We start from the raw sequence: 24,203 nt of genomic DNA, 5'->3' as shown, positions 1-24,203 counted from the left end.
CATTTGCTTTTTTTATATATTTATTTTTGTTTTTTTTTTGCTTTTAAAAATTACAGTAATAATAATACTAATAATAATGTTAATGGTTTGTCAGGAAGATAAACAATTGGCTGGAATGGAATGGAATGATTTCTCTGTAGAATTAATTACAAGAAATTCTTTAGTTTCTACAAAAATTCTAATATTGCATTTCTAAGTATTTAGTTTGTAGTTTTGTTTTTTCTTTCTGAAACTGATTTCTGGAATCCTTCTGAAGAATTTAACCCATTAATATATAATCCCAACTGGATCAGTCCATCTTTCCAAAAGTGTGTGTGTGTGTGTGGTGGGTGCTATTTGTTGTTCATAATCATTTCTCCCTAGTTTTACCAGTACATTACTTTTGAAAATTGAAAACTCACAACCACCACAACCCTGGTCCTTTCTGGGTTTCTTTTTTTTTTCTCTTGATCTTTTTCCACTTTTTTTTTTCCTTTTTTGTATATGCAAAGCACAATAGTATATTTAACGCCAGGGTGTCTGTAAATTAGCTTTACAATTTGAAAAACGGAGAAGAAAAAAAAAGATAACTTGGCACACAGTTAATTGGAAAACACAGGCAAACACATGAAGTTTTATTAGAAACATCAGAACACTTCCGTATGCGGTCCCTGGGTTGTATACAACACAATCTAGACGATGCTTATGGTAGTTGTAAAGATAATTTATGGACACCTTGTATCATGTTGACACAGGATCAGTTCCACATAATGTAGAGAGAAGGGTTCACTGAGTGAAACTGACCCTATTCTGTTTAGTTTTTATTTTATTGAGACTGAGAAGATTTGAAAGGCTTTTGACCTTGGTGACGTTTGAACTCACAACTTAAAGACTGAAAATAATACAGCTAAGCATTTTGTCTGGTATGCTAATGACTCCACCAGCTATGATGCTTTCCCTCTACTCTTGCTCGTTAAGAGATACACACATCGTCAGCCACTGAGGGACATGCTCCAATGGTTACGGTCAAACAACTGACAAGCAAACCTGTGGTATTGAGCAGAATATTTGCTGTAGCCCATCTTTTATACCAAGACAAAACAATGTACATGATGACACTTCCAATCAGTTAAGATCAGAAGCCATGAGAGTTACTGCTTGTTACTGCAACAGGGCATTTATTATCACCATAATATATATATGGCGGAACCGTTAGCAAGCCAGATAAAATGCTTAGCAGCAGTCCATCCATCTTTACATTCTGAGTTCAAATTCCACTGAGGTCAACTTTGCCTTCCAACCTTTCAGGGTTGATAAATTAAGTACCAGTGAAATATTGAAATCGATGTAATTGACTTATCCTCTCCCTCAACATTGCTGCCCTTGTGGCAAAATTTGAAACCATTATTATTATTATTATTATTATTATTAAGGCAGCAAACTGGCAGAATCCTTAGCACTCAGGACAAAGTGCTTAATATTTCACCTGTCTTTATGTTGAGTTCAAATCCCACTATGGTCGACTTTGTCCTTCATCCTTTCAGGGTCAATAAAGTATCAGCTGCATACTAGGGGGTTGATGTGATCAGTTGTTCCCCTCCTCACAAAATCTAGGTATTGCACCTTTAGTAGAGAGGATTATTATTAATAAGGAGACAGTCTGGCAGAATTCTTATGGTAATGGAGAAATGTTTTGTGGTATTTCTTCCAACCAAAAATCAATAAAACAGGGTCCTCCCTCAAGTTGAATCACTGAACTTTCCTCCCCCAAATTGCAGGTCTTCTGCCTCTATTAGAAACATTTGCTATCATTAAGGCAGAGAGAGGATGACAGAATCGTTAACATGCCAAGCAAAATGCTTAGTAGCATTTCATCCATTTTTATGTTCCAAGTTCAAATTCTGCTGTGATTGCTTTTATTATATGTTTGGAAAGACCCACAAATTTTGACAATGTCTTTTAAATCATACTTTTGTATATTGTTTATAATATGTTGGCCTGAACAGGACAAAATGCATAGCGACATTTCTTCCAGCTTTACATTCTGAGTTCAAATTCCATGAGGTCGACTTATTTTATCAACCCAAAATGATGACAAAGTACCAGTTGTGTACTGGGGTTTAATGCAATCAACAAACCCCTTTCCCATTTGAAGAAAGAGATTTACAACAGTAGCGGGGTATGTATTTGATTTTGTTTATTGTTATCATCATTAATGTTATTCTTGCTGTTAAAAGTCATTTATGAAAATATTTCATGTTTTTAAAAAATATTTGGAACATCTTCTCAGCTGTTAGGAGCAGACTCACATCAGTGAGTAATGACCAACTGGACTACTGTCCAGTTAATATTGTCTGTCTTTACGTTCTGAGTTCAAATTCTGCCAAGGTTGACTTCGCCTTTCATCCTTTCAGGGTCAATAAATTAAGTACCAGATGCATACTGGGTTGATCTAATCGACTCCACTCTGCTCAAATTTCGGGCCTTGTGCCTAGTGTAGAAAAGAATATTGTCTGCAGAAGGGATACCACAATGCTGTAGCATGGGGAACCTCACATCAGAGAATCCTCCCCATGCATTCCAGGAGAGCACTGTTTAGATCTTACCACAGTCCCTGGTATTCACTGTTAACAATGTCCGGCAAGGGAGATAAATCCCTATTTATAAAACCCGTAACACATCTCAGAATATCACAATATTTAAATGGGTCACAAAGACTAAAGATCCTTTATAGATGCAGCTGTTGTCCCACCCTCTACTGCTTCCACCCCCTCGTTCTTGTCCTCATAAAATTTTCCATCTCTCTGGGGTGGGAATGAGGCCTGTACTATCCACAAAAAAGTCTTCGAAAAAGAAAGGAAAAAAAGAAAAACAGCCACGTTGAACAATGTAGTTCTAGATGCATTATGCCTGGATAATGAAAAGACAGGATGGTCACATATGGAACAACTAAGATTTTAGGGTTCTCCTCTCACAGCTGATCTGACAATAAACAGCAGTGACAACCACCACCAGATGGAGCTTCAAAAGGAATTAATTAACAAATGGAAAGATATTTACAATGTTCGTTACCTGATAGAACAATAGGAAAGACAAGATGGTTAATGATTGAAAGAGAAGTGAATTAATGTGACTGATCCGATGTCGTGTCAAAGATTAAAGACTTTTAATTATGGAAAAAAATATTTATTTTTATTCAAGAATGAAAGATTGTCTCTCACTATTTAACCACCCCCATCTCTTACCATTCATTCATTTATGCAGTCAGAATCTGCTTTTCCATGCTTACATGATTTAGGTGAGGCAGGATTTTCATGGCCAGATACTCTTTGTGTCACTAACCCTTCTTTTTATTAAGGAATTTTAAAAAATTTTTACAATTGCAGCATGGAAGGTGTTTATAAGCCATTTAAAAACACACAAAACGCATTAGATTCATTTAAATTTAATTTGCCAAAATATTTTCGTCACTATGAGACCGCGACCTGTTCACTGACAAAATTCTGTGCTGCATAAAATTTTTATTCCAGAGGAATTTGCAATGGCAAAGCTAACGGACCATTTATTGACAGAAAATATTGTCACCATTTATAGCCATAACACAGCATTGACTGCAGACATTCTCACACCTATATTTATGTACATGTGGCACATAAAAAACACCATCCGAGCGTGGCCGTTCGCCAACCTCGTCTGGCACCTGTGTCCGTGGCACATAAAAAAACACCATCCGAGCGTGGCCGTTCGCCAGCCTTGTCTGGCACCTGTGTCGGTGGCACATAAAAAAACATCATCCGAGCATGGCCGTTCGCCAGCCTCATCTGGCACCTGTGTCCGTGGCACATAAAAAGCACCCACTACACTCACGGAGTGGTTGGCGTCAGGATGGGCATCCAGCTGTAGAAACACTGCCAGATCTGACTGGCCTGGTGCAGCCTTCGGGCTTCCCAGACCCCAGTTGAACCGTCCAACCCATGCTAGCATGGAAAGCGGACGTTAGACAATGATGATGATGTGTATGTGTACATATTTTTTTAAAGAATAAAAAGTTTTGAATGGTACAACAATGCACTATAATACAGACAATGGGTTATATACCTGTTGTAATTTAGGCATCCATAGTCAGATATGATATTTCGGAATTATATTCCTTCTTCAGATATTCTTAGATGGAGTCGCTGCTATAATCGGTTTTCTAACGGCTTTTCTTTTTTATTATGTGGAAGCATCTCAGCAGTGGTCTCACGATGCTCCTTCCGGAATTCCTCATGGGAAGTGTTTGAGGTCGACCATGTCTCAATTTCGTGTTTGCTGGTTCATCCGTAGCGCTGCTTCTAAGTTACGCATTAAACGTGCACCTTCCCTTTTCCCCCCTTCTTTTTTTTTTTTTTTTTATAAACTACAGGTGAGCATATTATCAAAAACGAACCTACACGCATCCAGATGTGTCTAAATAATGTATTGATTACCAACCTCACCATTCTGTGGCACTGCATTGAAGGGATTAAGCAAACAAATTGACCCCCCCGTGCCTATGATAATCCACTGTTTTTTACCTCCTGAGGCACAATATACCTAGGGCTACACGATCTAATGTGCCTTTCTCAGCTGTGATCATCCACTGTTTTTTACCTCCCGAGGCACAATATACCTAGGGCTACACGATCTAATGTGCCTTTCTCAGCTGTGATCATCTACTGTTTTTTACCTCCCGAGGCACAATATACCTAGGGCTACACGATCTAATGTGCCTTTCTCAGCTATGATCATCCAGTTTTTTACCTCCTGAGGCACAATATACCTAGGGCTACACGATCTAATGTGCCTTTCTCAGCTATGATCATCCACTGGTTTTTACCTCCCGAGGCACAATATACCTAGGGCTACACAATCTAATGTGCCTTTCTCAGCTGTGATTATCCACTAATATTTTTTCCCTCGAGGCACAGTATACCTTGGGCTACACGATCTAATGTGCCTTTCTCAGCTATGATCATCCACTGCTTTTTACCTCCTGAGGCACAATATACCTAGGGCTACGCAAACTAATGTGCCTTTCTCAGCTGTGATTATCCACTAAAGTTTTTTCCCTCTTGAGGCACAGTATACCTTGGGCTACATGATCTAATGTGCCTTTCTCAGCTGTGATCATCCACTAATGATTTTTCCCCTCTTGATTATCCCTGGGGCCAAGGGATAATCAGAACTAAACAATGTATTACCAATGAATATAGTACTTACCAAATACCTATTTAATGATATGAAACTGGTCTCATGATGGTTTCAAATTTTGGCACAAGGCCAGCAATTTTAGGGCCGGTCGATTATATCGACCCCAGTGCTCAGCTGGTACTTAATTTATCGACCCCGAAAAGGACGAAAGGCAAAGTTGGCCTCAGTGGAATTTGAACCGAGAATGTAAGGATGGACAAAATGCCGCTAAGCACTTTGCCTGATGCGCTCACGATTCTGCCAGCTTGCTGCTTAATAATAAAAATGGTTTCAAATTTTGGCACAAAGGCTGCGGTGTTGAGGGGCAAGGGGTCAATTGACTCCAGTGATGCCAATACACGACTCTCTCTTTTACTCTCTTTTAGTTGATTCAGTCATTTGACTGCGGCCATGCTGGAGCACCGCCTTTAGTCGAGCAAATCGACCCCGGGACTTATTCTTTGTAAGCCCAGTACTTATTCTATCGGTCTCTTTTGCCGAACTGCTAAGTGACGGGGACGTAAACACACCAGCATCGGTTGTCAAGCAATGCTACAGGGACAAACACAGACACACAAACATATACACACATATATATATATATATATATATACATACATATATACGACAGGCTTCTTTCAGTTTCCGTCTACCAAATCCACTCACAAGGCTTTGGTCAGCCCGAGGCTATAGCAGAAGACACTTGCCCAAGATGCCACGCAGTGGGACTGAACCCAGAACCATGTGGTTGGTAGGCAAGCTACTTACCACACAGCCACTCCTGCGCCTAGGGGTTTTTTTTTTTTTTAATGAACTGTAGAAAGATAAAAGATGAAATTAACCTCAGAAGGATTGTAAGAAATACCACAAAGCTCTGATAATTATGCCTCCTCAAGAAGAAAGAAGAAAAATACCAAAATAAAAGCACAGGTCCCATCACTTGTGATTCTGCCCACCCATCACCCTATTATTAACCCTTTAGCGTTCAGATTATTCAATCAAGCATAATGCCTATTGATTCCCATTGATTTGAATTAATCATGCATTATCTCATATCTTCAAGATCTTGATGGTGTAATTACTTAATGTAGAATAACATTGTAGGGTAGGTGTGAGAGCCTGGATCTGGTCAGTTTGAACATAAAACAGATTAACTATTTTGGCCGGATATGGCCAGTTTAAATTCTAAAGGGTTAAAGTGGCCACATCTGGCCCATTTATTCTGCTTGCTTCATGTTCAAACTGGCCAGATCTGGCCTTTTGCACTTATCCTTCAATGTCATTCTAAAAAATAAACAGTCCACATCATTGTAATCTCAAAGCTACGAGATAATGCAGGATTAATTTGAAATGACATGGATTAATAAGGATTAAGATTTAAGAGAGTAATCTGAATGCTAAAGGGTTAAAGCTGGCAGAATCAGTGGAGCATCCAACAAAAATACTTAGTGGCCTTCCTTCTGGCTCTTGATGTATTTCGTTGGGACTTAATTTATTGACACCAAAAGGATGAAAGGAAAAGGTCACCTCAGTGGAATTTGAATTCAGAACACAGTGATGGCAGAAATACCTATTTCTTTACTACCCACAAGGGGCTAAACACAGAGGGGACAGACAAACAGATTAAGTCGATTATATCTACCCCAGTGCGTAACTGGTACTTAATTTATCGACCCCGAAAGGATGAAAGGCAAAGTCGACCTCGGCGGAATTTGAATTCGGAATGTAACTGCAGACGAAAAACGGTTACACATTTCACCCGGTGTGTTAACAATTCTGCCAGCAGGCCGCCTTCAATAATAATAATAATCCTTTCTACTAATGGCACAAGGCCTGAAATTTGGGAGCAGGGGGGAGGGGCAGTCGATTAGATTGGCTAGTATGCAACTGGTACTTAATTTATCAATCCCCAAAAGGATGAGCAGCAAGGTTGACCTCGGTGGAATTTGAACTCAATGGGCGGCATACACCCAGCCCGCTACTGATTCTGCCAGCTGACCACCTTCCATAATAATAATAATAATAATAATCCTTTCTTATTTCTTTACTGCCCACGAGGGGCTACACACAGAGGGGACAGACAAATGGATTAAGTCAATTATATCGACCCCGCAAGGATGAAAGGCAAAGTCAACCTTGGCAGAATTTGAACTCAGAACGTAACGGCAGACGAAATACTGCTAAACATTTTGCCCTGCATACTAACATTTCTGCCAGCTTTCTGCCTTAATCCTTCTGCTAAAAAGCACAAGACCTGAAATTTTTGGTGGGAGGGGACTAATCACTTACATTGACTCCCCCAGTGTTTCACTGGTACTTAATTTATCAACCCAGAAAGGATGAAAGGCAAAACCGATCTTGCTAACATCTGAACTCAGAATGTAGAGATGAACGAAATGCCGCTAAGCATTTCGCTTGGTTGACTGAATGCCAGCAATTTAAAGTGGTGGGTGGGGTTTAGTAGAATTAGTTGATTCCATAACCACCTGTGCGTCAGTTTTCTCAACCCTGAAAAGTAAAGTTACCCCTACTGGGATTTGAAACCAGAGTGTAAAGATCAGCGACAAACACTGCTAAGGTTATTTTTATGATGCACCTTGCTGCCTTAGGTTAAAAATTCTAATTAAGGCACAAAGTTAGCAATTTTGAGAGGAGGGGCAAGTTGATTACAGCGACTCACCCGTACATGACTGGTATTTTATTTCATTAACCGCAAAGCACTTTGCCTGATGTGCTCACGATTCTGCCAGCTTGCTGCTTAATAATAATAATGGTTTCAAATTTTGGCACAAAGTCTGCAATGGTGAGGGGCAAGGTGTCAATTGACTCTAATGAATAAAAGGCAAGGCAGACCCTCAGCAGAGTTTGAACTTGGATCATAAACACCTGGAAGATGTGCAAATGAATAAATAATAAAAATTTAAAAAAAGACAAGAAGAATAATGAGGATGATAGTTAATTGTTTATAGTTTTGAAAGGTTGAGCAAGTCTCTCTGCCAATATTATGTTATACTCACTTCAAGTACAGCAGATAATAAATAGGGGGGCCCTGGTTTTATTTATTATGTACTTCCAAAAACAATCAACCCATTTCCTCAGATATGTAATTGAGGCTCCAAGACTGTGGTAGGAAAAACAAAATCTACTTTTAGAACTTCTTCAAAACGGAATAACAATCATTTGGGACGAATTTGGAAGAAAATAATTAAAAAAAAAAAAAAGAAAAAAAAAAAAGGGTGGGTGGGGGTCTCTCCCACAGTTCTTCGGAGAAAAAACAAACACCTGCTCTCAGACAAGAATTAGTGTTAATATGATTAGTTTTTTTTTTCTGAGACAACTCCATCAGAATTTTTTTTTTTTTTTTTTGCAATATTTACATCTATATAACATTTCAAATGGTTTGATCCCTGGTTGCTGTCGGGTGTTTTTAGTCTTGGCTATGTACATAATAGAAGCCAACGTCTTATCCAGTTCTTTACTGCGTAAATGTATCTCGGAGAATGGCACCTGATAACAACTGGAGATCAAAACGATCTCGGAATATTCCAATCATACTAACATCGAAGATTTCTTTCATCCTACAATCAATCACTTTCTGAATGAAGGCACCATTCCATTCCTATCGTAGACCTTGCTCCACTCCAAACTATACTCAGTTTTGGTGGAAAGAAAGAAAGAAAGAACGGTTAACTAGGCCCCAGGGTGAAATTTTGAGATTGAAAAGTGTGAGGCACTGAACTAAAGTATAATTATATATGCCTGGTTGACTTCCTGTCTCTTGTATCATCATCATCATCATCATCATCACAAACTGAACTATTAAACTGATTTCAGCAGACAATTTCATTTTTAGCCAACACTGATTATCTGCCCTTGGATTGCAGACTAGAATCAAAATCTCTACGAAATATAAAATTCAACAGCTACAACTCTACAAATTAATAATAATAATAATAATAAACTTTCTACTAAAGGCACAAGGCCTGAAATTTTGAGGGGAGGGGGGTTTAGTCGATCACATCGACCCCCAGTACTCAACTGGTACTTATTTTATCGACCCCGAAAGGATGAAAGGCAAAGTCGACCTTGGTAGTATTTGAACTCTAAACGGAGATGGACAAAATGCGTTTAAACGTTTTGCCAGGCATGCTAACGATTCTGCCAACTGGACGCCTTAATAAAAAAAACAATTCTTCCATAAGCACAAGGCCACAAATTTATATTATGAAAGATAGAAATGGTCAACTGATTGAATCCTTATTAGTTAAAAGGGACATTTTTTCTTTTTATCCAACTTGAAAGAAGACAGACACCACAAGGTATTTTGTCGAACTCTGTTGTCCTCATTCCATCGCCGTAACGATAAGGAAAGAAGAATAACAGGCACAAGACTAAGAATTTGCAGGGAGAGAGGGGTTAGTCAATTACTTTGACGCCCCTCTTCACTGGTACTTTAGTTTATCAACCCCTAGAGGGATGAAAGGTAAAGTTGATTTTGGTGAGATTTGAACCCAGAATGCACACCGATCATTCTGCCAATCTACCAATAATAATAATGATTTCAAATTTTGGCACAAGGCCAGCAGTTTTGAGGAAGAGGCTAAGTCGGTTACATTGACCCCCACCTTAGTATATGACTGGTACTTATTTTATCAACCCCAAAAGGATGAAAGGCAAAGTTGACCTCGGTGTAATTTGAACTCAGATCATGAAGACAGACAAAATACCGCTAAACATTTTACCCAGTGTGCTGACAATTCTGCAAGCTCACTGCCTCAATAATAATTATCTTTTCTACTAAAGGTACATGGCCTGAAATTTGTGGGGGCGGGAGGGGACTAGTCAATTACATCGACCCCAGTGTTTCACCGGTACTTATTTTATCAAACCCCGAAAGGATGAAAGGCAAAGTCGACCTCGGCTGAACTGAACTCAGAACGTAATAACAGACTAAATGCCGCAAACATTTTTGCCTGGCCTGCTAACGGTTCTGCCACCTCACTGCCTACCAATAATAATAATAATAATAATAATTAGATATCTGTGACAAGATCTGCAAGAGTCTTAATTTAGTTTAAAGTTACGAATAGTCTTTGGTATCAGCTTGTGTGCTGTAGCAGTCAGCTCTTACTGAAGGTGCGCTGTAAACTTGGCTTTTGTTTTTTATTCACACGAACTAACATAGAAGGTTTGTACATTCCTAATTTGAGACCATTGACAGCACAGTGCCGGTTGAGATAAACTGAAGGATCAGCAGCAGATTGCTGGGCTAGAGTTTTGGGGTTGACAGTACGACTAGAAAATTTGCTGTCTGTTGTGAAGCTGTTGAGGGATTCTAACGAGTTGGAATTAGTTGAGTAATTATTGCTTGGAAGTTGGCATTCGCTCTTTGTTGACCGTCGCCGCATGCTACGGGTATATTCCATCATGTTCTGATGACACCACGAGTCTCCGTTGATTCGAGCCACACCAAACTTGATACCAATTTTCTCAGTCGGTGAGAGCGTGTCAGGAGAACAGCACGAATGCGAACGAAAGCGTTCTTTGGAAGGGGGAGGATTCGGAACAGTTTCCCAAGATAACTCTGATGGCGACAACGATAAAGGTGTCTTTTCGTCGTCACCTGACACTTTGAAATTTTCACTATTTGTTTCAAAGAAGCTGGCCAAACTGCTCACCTCGTCAGAGGCCTCGGACAGCGCTGAAAAGTCCAGATTGTTACAGCTATCGAGTGAAGGGCTTCGAAGTAACTGGCTCACCTGTTCCTCTAGACTGTTTTTTGCGTCAGAATCTTCCAGGTGAGAAACAGGTGTTACCACAAGTGAAGCATCTTCAAGATGCTCAGGAACATTGTCAAAGGCAATTAAAGAATGTTGATTGTGATCATTGTCTTCGTTGCCATTAGCAACGTGACAAGAGGCAGATGTGATGGTTGGCCCAGAATCCACAGTTTGAGGAGGACCGTTAGAAATAGATGCTGGATCAGTTGTTGGGGTTTCTAAATTGGTAATGTTCTGAGTGGGGTCTGGATCTTCAGAATTATTTGCAGAGATCTCAGATATGGAATGTAGTAATTCACTTACAGAATGAGGGTCTGTGAGATTAAGGTTCTCTTGACTGTCTTTTATGGAAATATCTGCCGTGTGTGCAAGGTTTTCAACACTGGTAGCCTGTGGATTCTCTTGTGAAGCCGTTACAGAATCTGCAAGGGAGCTATCCCCAGCATCAGTGTCTTCAACGGCAGTTGTGTCGTCCTTCGAGGACGTCGTATCAGATGCCAAGTCCACAACAGCTGTGGCGACACTGGCACTTGTGCCACCACCACTGGTGTCGTCTTGGGGAAGACTATCTTGGGAGCTACTTGAAAGTTTATGATTGTCAGCAGACTGCAATCGCTGCAGTGCATCGGGGAGACGGGTGTTTTCAGAGTTCGATCTTCTTGAGCAATTTGTTTTCTGAGTTTCAGTTGGTTGGCAACTTTGGTTTGGATCAAAATGGCTATCGAAGCTCTTTGAACGGAATTTACCTGAAAGGCTGGCAGCTTTCCCTGGAACACTGCCTGAAGGAACTTGACAAGCAATACGAGGCCCTGCAGTTATGAATCTATTTTTGTGTTTTTTCAGAGCGTTTCGTCCAATAAATAAATGGTTCATAGCTTTCGGCGACTCAATTGTGGGCGTGATGAAATCTGTGTGTGACTTCTGTTGGTAAGTATTGGCAGCTGGAAGACAAGAAGAAAAGGAGGAGATGTATGTGTCTGTGTGTTTGTCTGCATTATATATATATACGCATATATATAAAGAAAACGAGATGACAAAGCAATAAACAATTATAACCTTCATTAGCTTATGTCCGTTTCTGCTGAGATACAGTGGACTCATCGTTGAGTTCCTGATTAACAAATTATAGCTTCTTCAGAGCTGTGTGTGTTTGTGTGTGTGCATGTAACAATAATAAAAGAAGTTAAAATACAGGTTCGTACGTTTGAAAATTCACAACAAAACATTACCATCTGTACAGAGTAAGATGCAGGAAGGTGGTAAGTGGAGTTCAAAGGAAAGGTTGTGAAAAGTGGCAGAAGACGAAAGAGTGTGAGAGAGGAGGAAGTTTAGTCAGGCAGGATGAAACTGAGGTGACCACATGAGTGTCTCCTCGTCCGGCCTGTCCGCAGAAGAGCAAACGCTCGAAATGTAAAAGTTTTCTTCCAATTTCCCTGAGCATCCAATGTTTGTGCTGGATATTATTAGGTCATGATGATGTCCATTATTTAATGTATACTTATCTCTCACTGGACAGAATGCTATTTTTGTTGATCTTATTTTAGTGGAATAGTAGATTATATATGTATATATAGGCGCAGGAGTGGCTGTGTGGTAAGTAGCTTGCTAACCAACCACATGGTTCCGGGTTCAGTCCCACTGCGTGGTATCTTGGGCAAGTGTCTTCTACTATAGCCCCGGGCCGACCAATGCCTTGTGAGTGGATTTGGTAGATGGAAACTGAAAGAAGCCTGTCGTATATATGTATATATATGTATGTGCATGTGTGTTTGCCCCTCTAGCATTGCTTGACAACCGATGCTGGTGTGTTTACGTCCCCGTCACTTAGCGGTTCGGCAAAAGAGACCGATAGAATAAGTACTGGGCTTACAAAGAATAAGTCCCAGGGTCGATTTGCTCGACTAAAGGCGGTGCTCCAGCATGGCCGCAGTCAAATGACTGAAACAAGTAAAAAAAAAAAATATATATATATATATATACATTAATCCCTTGACTATCACAGATGTTACATTCCAAAACCCCCGCAATAATTGAAAATGCGCGAAGTAGAAACAGTATTGTACTGTATATTATTTCTATAATTTGTATATATTTATTTTATTATAAATGCAAAAGAACACCATGGGGGAATTGACATAAGCTCAAATAATAAACCACAATATGGCGAGGGATTAATTAATGTATGTGTGTGTGTGTGTGTGTGTATATATATATATATATATGTATGTATAATTTATAAGTTTAAAGCTTATAAGTGGTCACTGCATATTGACTAAGGAAAATAGTCTAATATTGGGGCATATAAACCCCTTGACAGAAAAAAAAGTAGGGTGTTCCATATGGGTGGGACTCAAATCCACACCTCTATGTTTTCACAGCAAGTATGCTTACCATTATACCACCATACCTACTTCGGATTTAAGGACTATAATTTTGTTGTGTTGTTTTTATAAACAAACAGATGTTCATTTTCTGCAACGGTTTGTTACATCGTTTACCAAATCAGCACAGAAAACATACACACAAACACACACATATATATATAATGTGTGTGTATGAATAAGGTAGACTCTCCTATCATGAACAACAGCTGCAGGTTTTGCAATTTTTTGCTGAACAATCTGCAAAGATGATTTGTTTACAGTGGATCAAATCAACATTACCTGTGCAGATGCAAGGTGTGTCAGATGTCAGAGTGATTGCAGAGCCATGTGAAAGGACATGATTTGCTCAAGAATGCAATGTACAACTCAATCCAGGGATTGAACCTACAATCTCATGATCACAAGTGCAACACCGTAGTCATGAGGCCACGTGGCCTCACCAACCGGACAGAGGGGTTAAGCAGAGACAGACAGTGAGGAAGAGGACAAAAAAACACTGATAGACAGACGGACGGACGGACGGACATTTACCTGACAAAATAATATGGGCTTGAGCTTGTCTTTGGCGCAGCCTTTGGTATTGTTTCTTCAAGGCACTTAAATCAGTCGTCATTCTTGTCATGTAGGCCGAAGATCGATTCACTGTCAGGTTGTTGGAATCGGTAACTGAAGGCATTCCGTAGATACCAGGTCCTACCATTGAGATATCATTGCAGTTGCTGTTTGCAGTGCTGGTTACGTCTCCTTCTAAACCTGTTTTAATTGCCAAAATAGATTAGTTGCAAGTGACAGAGTTAAAGTTCAGTTCTTCAAATTGACAATAGAAAGAAGGAAAGAAACCAACCAACCACTCACTCACTCACTTTTTTGCTGATTCTTTGAAGGATTCAGTTTTCATTTAGAAACCATAAATTGTATGAAATATATCCCAACACTATTAACTCTTCTGGTACCCACCTAAACTGACCCAAGTTCTATGATATAAGCTTCCTGTTTTATAGTGATCTAAATTCTAAAAAACCTTCCATCAAAATTTTATGTTGATTTATCTTCCAAAAACCAGCTTAAAATTCTTCATAATTTCCAAAATTAATTGAAACAAAACTAATGTATTTCAACAGAAATATGGTAACAAAAGGGTTAAAGTGATCTAAATGAAAAGCTTCCTTCTAAATTTCATTTATGTTCCAAAAAAGCAGTTTGATAACGACAAAGATATTTCACTAAATTCTTCATTATTTTCAAAATTCTTTGTCAAAATAGTCTTTTACAAATTCTTGGTAGCCAGGTAAGAAAGGTGCAAAATTACCTCGTTTTTGTTGTAGAAGCCAGATCAACTCGACACTCCAACCATGAACAAGTCATCTATTTAGAGGCAATAAATACTGTAGATTCTCTAAAAAAGCCATCTTTTTTTAAGCTAGCAGAGCATGATGTGAGGGAAGTTTGGCTTCTGCTTCTAGCAGGTCAAGAGATTGCACAGGGCTCCTACATTTCTGAATACATAAATGGTGCTCTAACCAGTTGTGCAGCAAGGCTTTGGGCTGCCCAGTACAGCCATGACCATCCTCCCTTTTTGTTATTCATCTATCACTCATGCTTCTTACTCTGTAAAGAGGCTGTCAAGCAAGTAGACAAGGGGCTAATGAGGTCCCTTTAGTCATTTCAAAAACATGATTTACCGCACTTAATAGAATGTACTGGGGTGCACTTTCCATGGCCCCATTTCTAGAGAGGTCATCATGTTCTCAACGTGGCTAAAGGGACTTCACAACCTCATGGCTCTGCTTGCTCACTGTTTTCTTTACAGAGTGAGAAGCAAGGATGATAGTGACAAGAGGGATTCTGTGAAAGGTGAGGCTGAGACCCTAGAAGATATCCTGATGTCTGAAGTTTGCTCTTCCCCCTCTAAGTCCCACAAAAGAACTTTTGTCATCAACAGCAAGTTTCTTCTCAACAAATAAAATGAAGTGAAAACAAACCTTTTGCCTTGTTTGCCGAGTTCAGAGATTGGAGGTTGAAGAGTCCAGTGAAACAGCGGATGGCTTCCATGTCTTCTTCGTCGAGGTCATCGTCACTGATAGACACGCCACCATCAAACTGGTTCACTTTCTTACCACTGTTAGCAGTGCCACTAAACGGGCGAATGTTGTAAGTGTATTTCTCCCGTAACTCACTCAGTTGTGGAAATGGGAACGGTGATATTGAGTAGATTGCCTGAAACAGAGATGCGGGGGGAGTTAGAACTGAATTGTCATTTGATATTGTTATTATTATTATTTTTTAGCCATTAGCAACAGAAGCAGTTTTTGTAATGAATATTAACCCCTTAAGCACACAGATTATTCTGTCAAATATAATACTTATCTTTATATATAAAAGAGAGGTTGTGTGTCTGTCTCCTACGATTTAGATTCCTAACTACTCCCACATTTTGCGGTGCAGTTTAACCAAAACCGGGTATCTTATAGTCGTGATTCATATCGAGCCCTTCTGGGTATTAGCGCGCGTCTACGATTTTAAAAAAGTTTACCATCATTTTTTCTCATTTTAATGCATTTTTTCGCTATTATATAAGGGAAGTAACTCTAAAAATGTCTACGATGAGTCAACGATTTAAAAAAAAATTTACCATAATTTTTTTTCCATTTTTAATGCATTTTTTTGCTATTTTTTGGCTATAACTCTCTAAAAATGCTTTATAGTTATTTCCCTTACAAACCCGAGCAACGCCAGGCAATACTGCTAGTTTTGAACTAATCAAGCATTATCTCAGCTTTGTGATTGTAAAATTTTAAAATTAACACTAGGGTAGGTGTGATAGGTCACATCTGGCTGGTTTGAATGTAAAGCAGGTAGAATGATTTGGCCAGTTTAAATGCTAAATGATTAATTTACACATCCAACTTAACTGGGATGTGTCATTTTAAATGCCATAAGCCACAGCATTTGTCCTGCAAAAAACATCTTGTCTTGCATAGTTGTAAAGAGCTGAATAGCACAGAAAATATTGACGGATGAACTTACACCAGCACCGGCAGATGGGACTGTCGGCAGGCTGAGTAGGAATATTCCAGCATTAGACAAAATGCTTTGTGGTATTTCTTCTGACACTTTTTGATCTTTTGAGGCCAATGTACTTTCATCATCATTGTTTAACCCTTTAGTGTTCAGATTACTCTGTTAAATATAATACTTTTTCACTCAAATTGTTTTTAATTAATCCTGCATTATCTTATAGCTTTGAGGTTTCAGTGATGTGAATGTTTATTTTCTGAATGTCATTGTAGGTTAGGTGTGAGAGGCCAGATATCACCAGTTTGAATATAAAACATATAGAATATTTGGGCCAGATACGGCCGGTTTAAACACTAAAGGGTTAAAGTTCGTTTTCCATGCTGGCATGCGTTAGATGGTTTGACAGGAGCTGGCCAGCAAGGGCACTGTCCAGACTCCAGTTGACTGTTTTGGCATGGTTTCTATGGCTCAATGCCCTTCCTAACACCAACCACTTTACAGAGTGTACTGAGTACCTTTTTTTTTTTACATGCCAGTGGCACAGATGTGCCCATGCAGCTCTGGCGCAAGTGCTTTTTATATGGCACTGGCACCCGTAAAGGACAAGCCTGCATTTATAGGATGGCAGCGATTTTGATTAGTCCAGCAAGTACCAAGGCAAGCTGAATAGAACAGACAAAAAATTAAAGGCATTCTAGAAGTGACCATCCCCTTGTTTTGTTCTAGACAATCAAAGACTTGATTATCCAACATGTCAATCCTGTTTTTTGAAGACAGCTGAGAGATTTGGTTGCTATTTCTAGCAAATTGAGTGACCAAATAGAGTCTCCTTTATTGAATCATGTGTGTGTGTATGCAAGTATGCCATATATGCATGCACACACAATAGACATACATGCATGCACATGACACACACACACACACAACACACACACACACACACACCACACACACACACACACAACACACACACGTCAGACTTAAAATATGCATAAAAATAATAAGGAATTGATGTCATTTACCTTTATTAACTTTTCCGGACTGAACTTGTCCCCACTGACCATTTCTTGGGTCAGTTCACCCATGAGAGTATAGAACTCATCAGCACTGCCAACCATTAATATTCTCCTGTGGTGACAGACAGACAGACATGTCAGGATACACAAGACACAGCAACAAAGCTTGGGACATGAGAAGAACATCCTACAGCAATAAGGAGAAACTCACACACACACATACAATTATTAAAATCGCTTAGAGCAGTACTACTCAAAGTGGTGATCCTTGGACCGGTGCCGGTCCATGATCCATCAGCTTCTGGTACGTGGCGAGTTTCCAGATAAGAAAGAAACCTTATAAAATGCTTTATGTAATATTGCATTATTTGTTTACAAAATATAAGATAGAAAAAATTGTCAACATTTATTATATTCATTATATATATTTACGGAGATGTACTCGCATAGCAAGTGATTTGATCTGAGATCGTGTGCTCTCAAAAGGCTTTGGTTAGCCTGGAACTATAGTAGAAGACACTTGCCCATGGCACTGCTCACTGGCACTGAACTCAAAACCATGCAGACTGGTTTGAATTATTCTCCTTAAATTACCAAAATTAAGATTCCATGATTTAAAATTTCTTGAAAAACAGTTTCAAATTAAAGAACGGCCATTGATTTTCAATACATCTGGAATCTCTTCAAGTCAGAATGAATTCTTGGAGAAATCTTTTCAACTCCATTCTTTAAAGATTTCGTCAAGATGTCTAAAGAAAAGACAATGCATTGTAAACTGTTTTTCTAATATTGTTGTTGCTGTTGTTTGCATCCAGCTCAGCTCTGATCAAGGTGATCCATAATAAAAGGTGTCCCAGCTGAGATCATCTCATCCTTTATGTTTTCAAATAAAATGTACATGACACCATGGGTCCTCTCTAGTCTAAAGTAGCAGAGAGTGCGATTTGAAGGAGATTTGCCTACTATTTCTAGTTACAAGAGAGACTTGCAAGTAGCTTGCCAGAGAAAGTACTGCCAACTGAAAGCTCCATGTAACAGAAAGCAGCAGGTTTTAGAAGTCGTCGGGAGAGAATCTGGGCACACCATTTCAGGGCCTTGCTCTTGATGGCTTTACTGTACAGTGGCTCCACCTACTGGATCAACCAATTAGTATTCAACCATTTTTTTGGCAATGTGCCATCTGAGGGATGTTATTTCTAGCAGATCAAGTGACCACTTATAGACCTTCCTCCCCGAACACTAGTTAAATCACATAACAGAGGTTACCAAGTATGGCTTGCAGACAATACAAAGCTATCATTTCCAACACACAGCCCAGGCTACAGCAGAAGACAGTTATGATGCAGCACCGTAGGATTGAACCAGAGTCCGTGGCTACTAAATCCCCAATAACCTGACAGAGAAATGAGAATTATCAGATAGAAATCATGCATGCTTACTTGGACAGTTTGTTCCAGATTACCAATGCTGCTCGTAGTAATATCTCAGAACCTTCCAGTAATATAGAATCCCACAATCGGAGAACAGTTTTCTTTGGAAGACAAGTTGCAAACAGAGTCAGAAACCATTGCATTGTGAAGACATTGGTTAATGGAGGCTCATAGATGGCACCTGGCAAGACAAGAAAAACATGGTTTCAAAATCAGTTTTATTTAACATTTTCAATACCACATCTGGTTCTTTGATACAAATTCTTTGACATGAAGTGATCTAAATTAAAATTCATCAAAATTCATCTTAATTTATACTCTTTACACCAGCTTAATAACAACAAAATGGAGGAATGAAAAGAAACATCTGTTTATGTGGGATTTTAATTTAGAAAGAAACATCTGTTTATGTGGGATTTTAATTTAGAAAGAAACATCTGTTTATGTGGGATTTTAATTTAGAACATAAGGGGCCTAACAAAAAGATGTGAAAAAGGGGGCAGCAAACTGGCAGTCATCAGAGTATTGTATAGAATGGTTTGCAGTTTGTCTCAGCTCTGAGCGATCTGAGTTCAAATCTGACTGAGATCAATTTTGCTGCTCATCTTTTTGGGCCAACAAAATAGTAGTCCAGGGGTGGTAGATGGGTGGTGACACTGCTAAAGCACCAGACAAGAAGCTTTGTGATATTGGCTTTACATTTTAGTAAATTCATCGTTATTTCCAAAATTATTTGAAGTAAAGGTAAAGAATTTCAACACAATTATGGTGGCAAAAGGCTTAAACTAATTTAAATTAAAATCTTCCTTCAAAATTTATACTCCAGGCACCAGCTTAATGACATAACCATGTTGCTAACCATGTTGCATTATGTTGAAAATTAATTGAAACAAAAAACTATTGAGGCAAAAGGTTTAAATTGATTTACATTAAAGTCTTGTATCAAAATTCCATGTTAAATTGTTCCAAACATCAGCTTAATAATGACAAAGTTATTTTATTAAAGTCCGTGCATTTCAGCAGAAATATGGTAACAAAAGGGTTAAAGTGATCTAAATAAAAAGCTTCCTTCAACATTTTATGTTAATTTATGTTCCACACACCAGTTCAATTAATGGCAAAGTTATTTTAGTAAATTCTTCATTATTTTGAAAATCAATTGAACCAAAGGCAGTGCATTTCAACAGAATTATGGTGACAAAAGGGTTAGGCAAAAATATTAATTTGTTATTCCAAAGCGTTAAAAAAAAATGAAATTTTAAAATTTGTGTGGGTATACCTGATTCAAACTGTTGTATAAATGGTATAGGCTTTATTAACCCTGGAATAATGAAAAGTAAGATAGGCCCTAATGTTATTTGAACTCAGGATGCTAGAATGAAAGGCATTTAGTTCCATACATGCCTACTTTTCTTAGTCCCCCACCACAACCACCACTTTCACTCACAAGAACAGCAATAATGATTTATAACGTCTGTTTTCCATGTTGGCATGGGTTGGACAGTTTGACAGGATCTGGCAAACCATGGGACTCGGCTGATCTCCAGTGTCAGCTTTGGCATTGTTTCTGTGGGTGGATGGCCTTCCTAATGCCAACCACTTTACAGTGTATACTGGGTGCCTTTTTTTGTGCCAATGACACTAGTGAGGTCATCAAGTAACTTGCAAGACAGGGAAAGAGTTGGAAAAAGGCCAAAAAAAATCGCCCTTGACTAAGTTTTAGGAGGTGTTATAGTTAACTTAAAGCCTTACCTGTTTCTGAGTATGGTAATATTTTCCTTTGGCCAAATATTTTCAAGGAGGACTGGAGATAAATGGCACTGCTTGTGTGATGCAATATAAAGGGGTGCACACACACACACGTGAGGATTGGCCTGCAAGAGTTTTGTTCTGGTTCCACATAAAAAAAGCACTTGGGCCAGTCCCACATACAAAGCACCCAGCACACTCTAAAGTGGTTGGCCTTAGAAAGGACACCCAGCTGTAGAAACCATGCCAAATCAGACTTAAACACAGTACAGCTCTCAAACTGTCCAACCCATGACAGCATAGGAAACAGATGTCAAAGAATGACATGTTCAAGGGACTTCTTTCAGTCTCTTAAGGCTTTGGTCAGCCCAGGGCTATAATAAAAGACACTTGCTCAAGGTACCATGTGGTGGGATTGAACCTGAAGCCACATGGTTAGGAAACAAGCTTCTTAACTACGCAACCATACTCGTACCCTTGAATATATATTATAATCTTTAAAAAAAATGAAAGAACAGAAACCCTCTTACCTGATGCTTCTTCCTGAGCTGCTTTCTGTAGATTTTCCAAGTGCTGAGAGAGATAAGGGAACTTCCAGTGCAGCAGATCCCTAAAAACAGCCATGTCAACAGATAAGGCACGCAAATTGTTGGCAAAATAACTGTCAGGTAGCACGTGGTCGATGAGGTAAACCATAACCTGATAGAAAAGAAACCAAAGCGATCGTTAATTAAATGAAGTTAATATAATTAATGGAATCATTAACATGGACAAAACGCTTAGCAGTATTTCTTTCAGTTCTGAGTTCAAATCCTGCCAAAGTCAACTTTGCCCTTCATTCTTTCAGGGTTGATAAAGTTGGAGTCAATATAGTCAACTTGTAGGGATAAAAAGCACTGGTGTTGGTGGTGGTGGTGGTGGTGGTGGTGCCCACGTTAAGAGCACCCAGCACACGGTGTAAAGTGGCTGGCAAAAGGAAGAACATCCAGCTGTAGAAATCATGCCTAAACAGACTGTGGAACCCGATGTGTCCCTTGACCTTGCCGACAGGGGGATAAACATAGAGGGGACAAACAAGGACAGACAAAGGGATTAAATCGATTACATTGACCCCAGTGCGTAACTGGTACTTATTTAATCGACCCCAAAAGGATGAAAGGCAAAGTCGACCTCGGTAGAATTTGAACTCAGAACATAACTGCAGACGAAATACCGCTAAGCATTTTGCCTGGCATGTTAAGGATTCTGCCAGCTTGCCGCCCTAAATACACACATTTATACAATGAGCTTCTTTCAGTTTCTGTCCACCGAGCCCACTACTGTAACCTGGGGCTATAGCAGAAAATAGTTGCTGAAGGTGACAGAGAGTGGGATTGAGCCTGGAACCATGTGGTTGGATAAGGAAACTACTTACCACACAACTATACCTGCATCTATGTCTATAAGCATTCTGAGCCACCACAACACCTGAAGGTGTTCCTCTAAAAGATGCTGCAATTTATAAGGAACTGTGATGCACAGAGACAGGGTTGTTTTAGAGCAGGGCCACACTGAGCATTTGCCCAGGGAGACCCATAGGTTTAGGGGTTTTAATTCTAATCCATGCATGACGTGCTTCAGTGCACTGATTTTCTTGGAGGCCCCTCAGACATAGGGACCCTATTCTGATCTATATATGCTGTGGTTACTGTCAGTAAAAAATATCCAAAGGCGCAGGAGTGGCTGTGTGGTAAGTAGCTTGCTTACCAACCACATGGTTCCGGGTTCAGTCCCACTGCGTGGCACTTAGGGAAAGTGTCTTCTACTATAGCCTCGGGCCAACCAAAGCCTTGTGAGTGGATTTGGTAGAAGGAAACTGAAAGAAGCCTGTCGTATATATGTATTTATGTGTGCGTGTGTTTGTCCCCCTAGCATTGCTTGACAACCGATGCTGGTGTGTTTATGTCCCCGTCACTTAGCGGTTTGGCAAAAGAGACCGATAGAGTAAGTACTGGGCTTACAAAGAATAAGTCCCGGGGTCGAGTTGCTCGACTAAAGGCGGTGCTCCAGCATGGCCGCAGTCAAATGACTGAAACAAGTAAAAGAGTAAAGAGTAATGGCTCAATGCACTGATTTTCCCAGGGGACTATAACACTGCTAAGAGGGCTCTGGGTACAGATACAGATTATCTGGATCTTCCTTTGTTGTGTAGTCCTAGGTACACTTTGCCTGGATGAAAAACAGGATGGTCACAACAGGGAAGGCATGCGCTATTTGAGTAGATATATCTGGAGCTAGTGACCACCACCACATATGATAATGTAATCCTAGATGCACTATACCTGAATGAAAGATAGGATGGTCACAATCGGAAAGGAGTGCACTGTTGAATTAGACATATCTGGAGCTAGTGACCACCACCACATATGATAACGTAATCTTAGATACACTGTGCTTGAATGAAAGATGGAATGGTCACAAATGGACAAAGTTGTCCTAGATACAATGTAAGAGATTCAAAAACAGAAATGGTGAGCTCAATTCCACAGCCCTGGATCTAAAAACTCACTCTCCTCAGCATACCATTGCTGCCATGACCACCACCACCACCACCAAGATATGGAATAGCAAGTCGAAGAAGGTTCAAGAACTGTACTTACTTTCAATGCTTCATCTTCCCTCCTATCAAAGACATCCAGCAATAATGCCGCTATCACATTGAAACCCTGGCAGTAACCAACATTTTTATTCCAGCGAGCATAGGCCAACAGGACACGCTTCAGAACAGCACGTTCTTCCTCGTTGTCATGGCCACTGAAGCTGCGACAACCAGTCCGATGGAGATCCTGAAAAAATTAATTTTAGCAGAGAAAGATAAGGAAATGGAAAATGAGTTGATTGTTTGATAGAAACAGTTCTTGTGTTCCCTCCAGCCTTCATCAGGTGTCTTGGGGAAATTTCAAACCTGGGTTCTCGTTCCTGTGGTACTTTTTCGATGTTATTATTATTCAGATCACTGCCTGGAATCGAACTCGGAATCTTTAGTGAAGGAGGTTAAGAGTGTTGTTGTTGGTATTATTATTATTGTTGTTATTATTATTATTGTTGTTGTTATTATTATTATTATTATTATTGTGATTATTATTATTGTTGTTATTATTATTATTGTTATTATTATTATTATTGTTATTATTATTATTGTATTATTATTATTGTTATTATTATTATTATTGTTATTATTATTATTATTGTGATTATTATTATTATTATTGTTATTATTATTATTATTGTTATTATTATTATTATTGTTATTATTATTATTATTATTGTTATTATTATTGTTGTTATTATTCAGGCAGGGCATATGGTGTAGTAGTTAAGTGCACGGGCTACTAACCCCAAGATTCCGAGTTCAATTCCAGGCAGTGAACATTGAAAAATACCTTAAGAATGAGAACCCAGGTTCAAAATTTCCCCAAGACACCTGATGAAAGCTGGAGGGTATATCAGCCGAAACGTTGTGTTAACAACAAACAAGATGAGGACAAATATCCGTCAAATGTAAATAATGTACATAATGTATATATTTTAACAATCATGGAGGAATGAAAAGAAACATCAGTTTAGGTAGGATTTTAATTTAGAACATAAGGGGCC

At 39.2% G+C, this 24,203-nt stretch overlaps 1 protein-coding gene across 3 annotated transcripts in view; it reads right to left on the bottom strand.

Moving 5' to 3' along the window:
- Window positions 1-10,226: 10,226 nt before the first annotated feature.
- LOC115223845 overlaps window positions 10,227-24,203 on the bottom strand; it is an 87,021-nt gene continuing 73,044 nt past the window's right edge. For 2 of the 3 annotated variants that reach the window (XM_036513001.1, XM_036513002.1), the window contains 8 exons: window positions 23,207-23,392; window positions 21,098-21,266; window positions 20,098-20,139; window positions 18,828-18,999; window positions 17,395-17,500; window positions 15,337-15,571; window positions 13,886-14,107; window positions 10,227-11,911 (listed from right to left, as the gene is read on the bottom strand). In XM_036513001.1, the coding sequence (XP_036368894.1) occupies window positions 10,311-11,911; window positions 13,886-14,107; window positions 15,337-15,571; window positions 17,395-17,500; window positions 18,828-18,999; window positions 20,098-20,139; window positions 21,098-21,266; window positions 23,207-23,392 (2,733 nt within the window). In that variant the 3' untranslated portion in view covers window positions 10,227-10,310. The remainder of the gene's footprint in view (window positions 11,912-13,885; window positions 14,108-15,336; window positions 15,572-17,394; window positions 17,501-18,827; window positions 19,000-20,097; window positions 20,140-21,097; window positions 21,267-23,206; window positions 23,393-24,203) is intronic. The other variant, XM_029794529.2, reaches the window with a different exon arrangement.

Source organism: Octopus sinensis, linkage group LG24 (assembly GCF_006345805.1).
Source record: "Octopus sinensis linkage group LG24, ASM634580v1, whole genome shotgun sequence".
NCBI lineage: Eukaryota > Metazoa > Mollusca > Cephalopoda > Octopoda > Octopodidae > Octopus > Octopus sinensis.
Note: the sequence above shows the minus strand (reverse complement) of the source record. Positions and strands in the feature narration are given on the sequence as shown.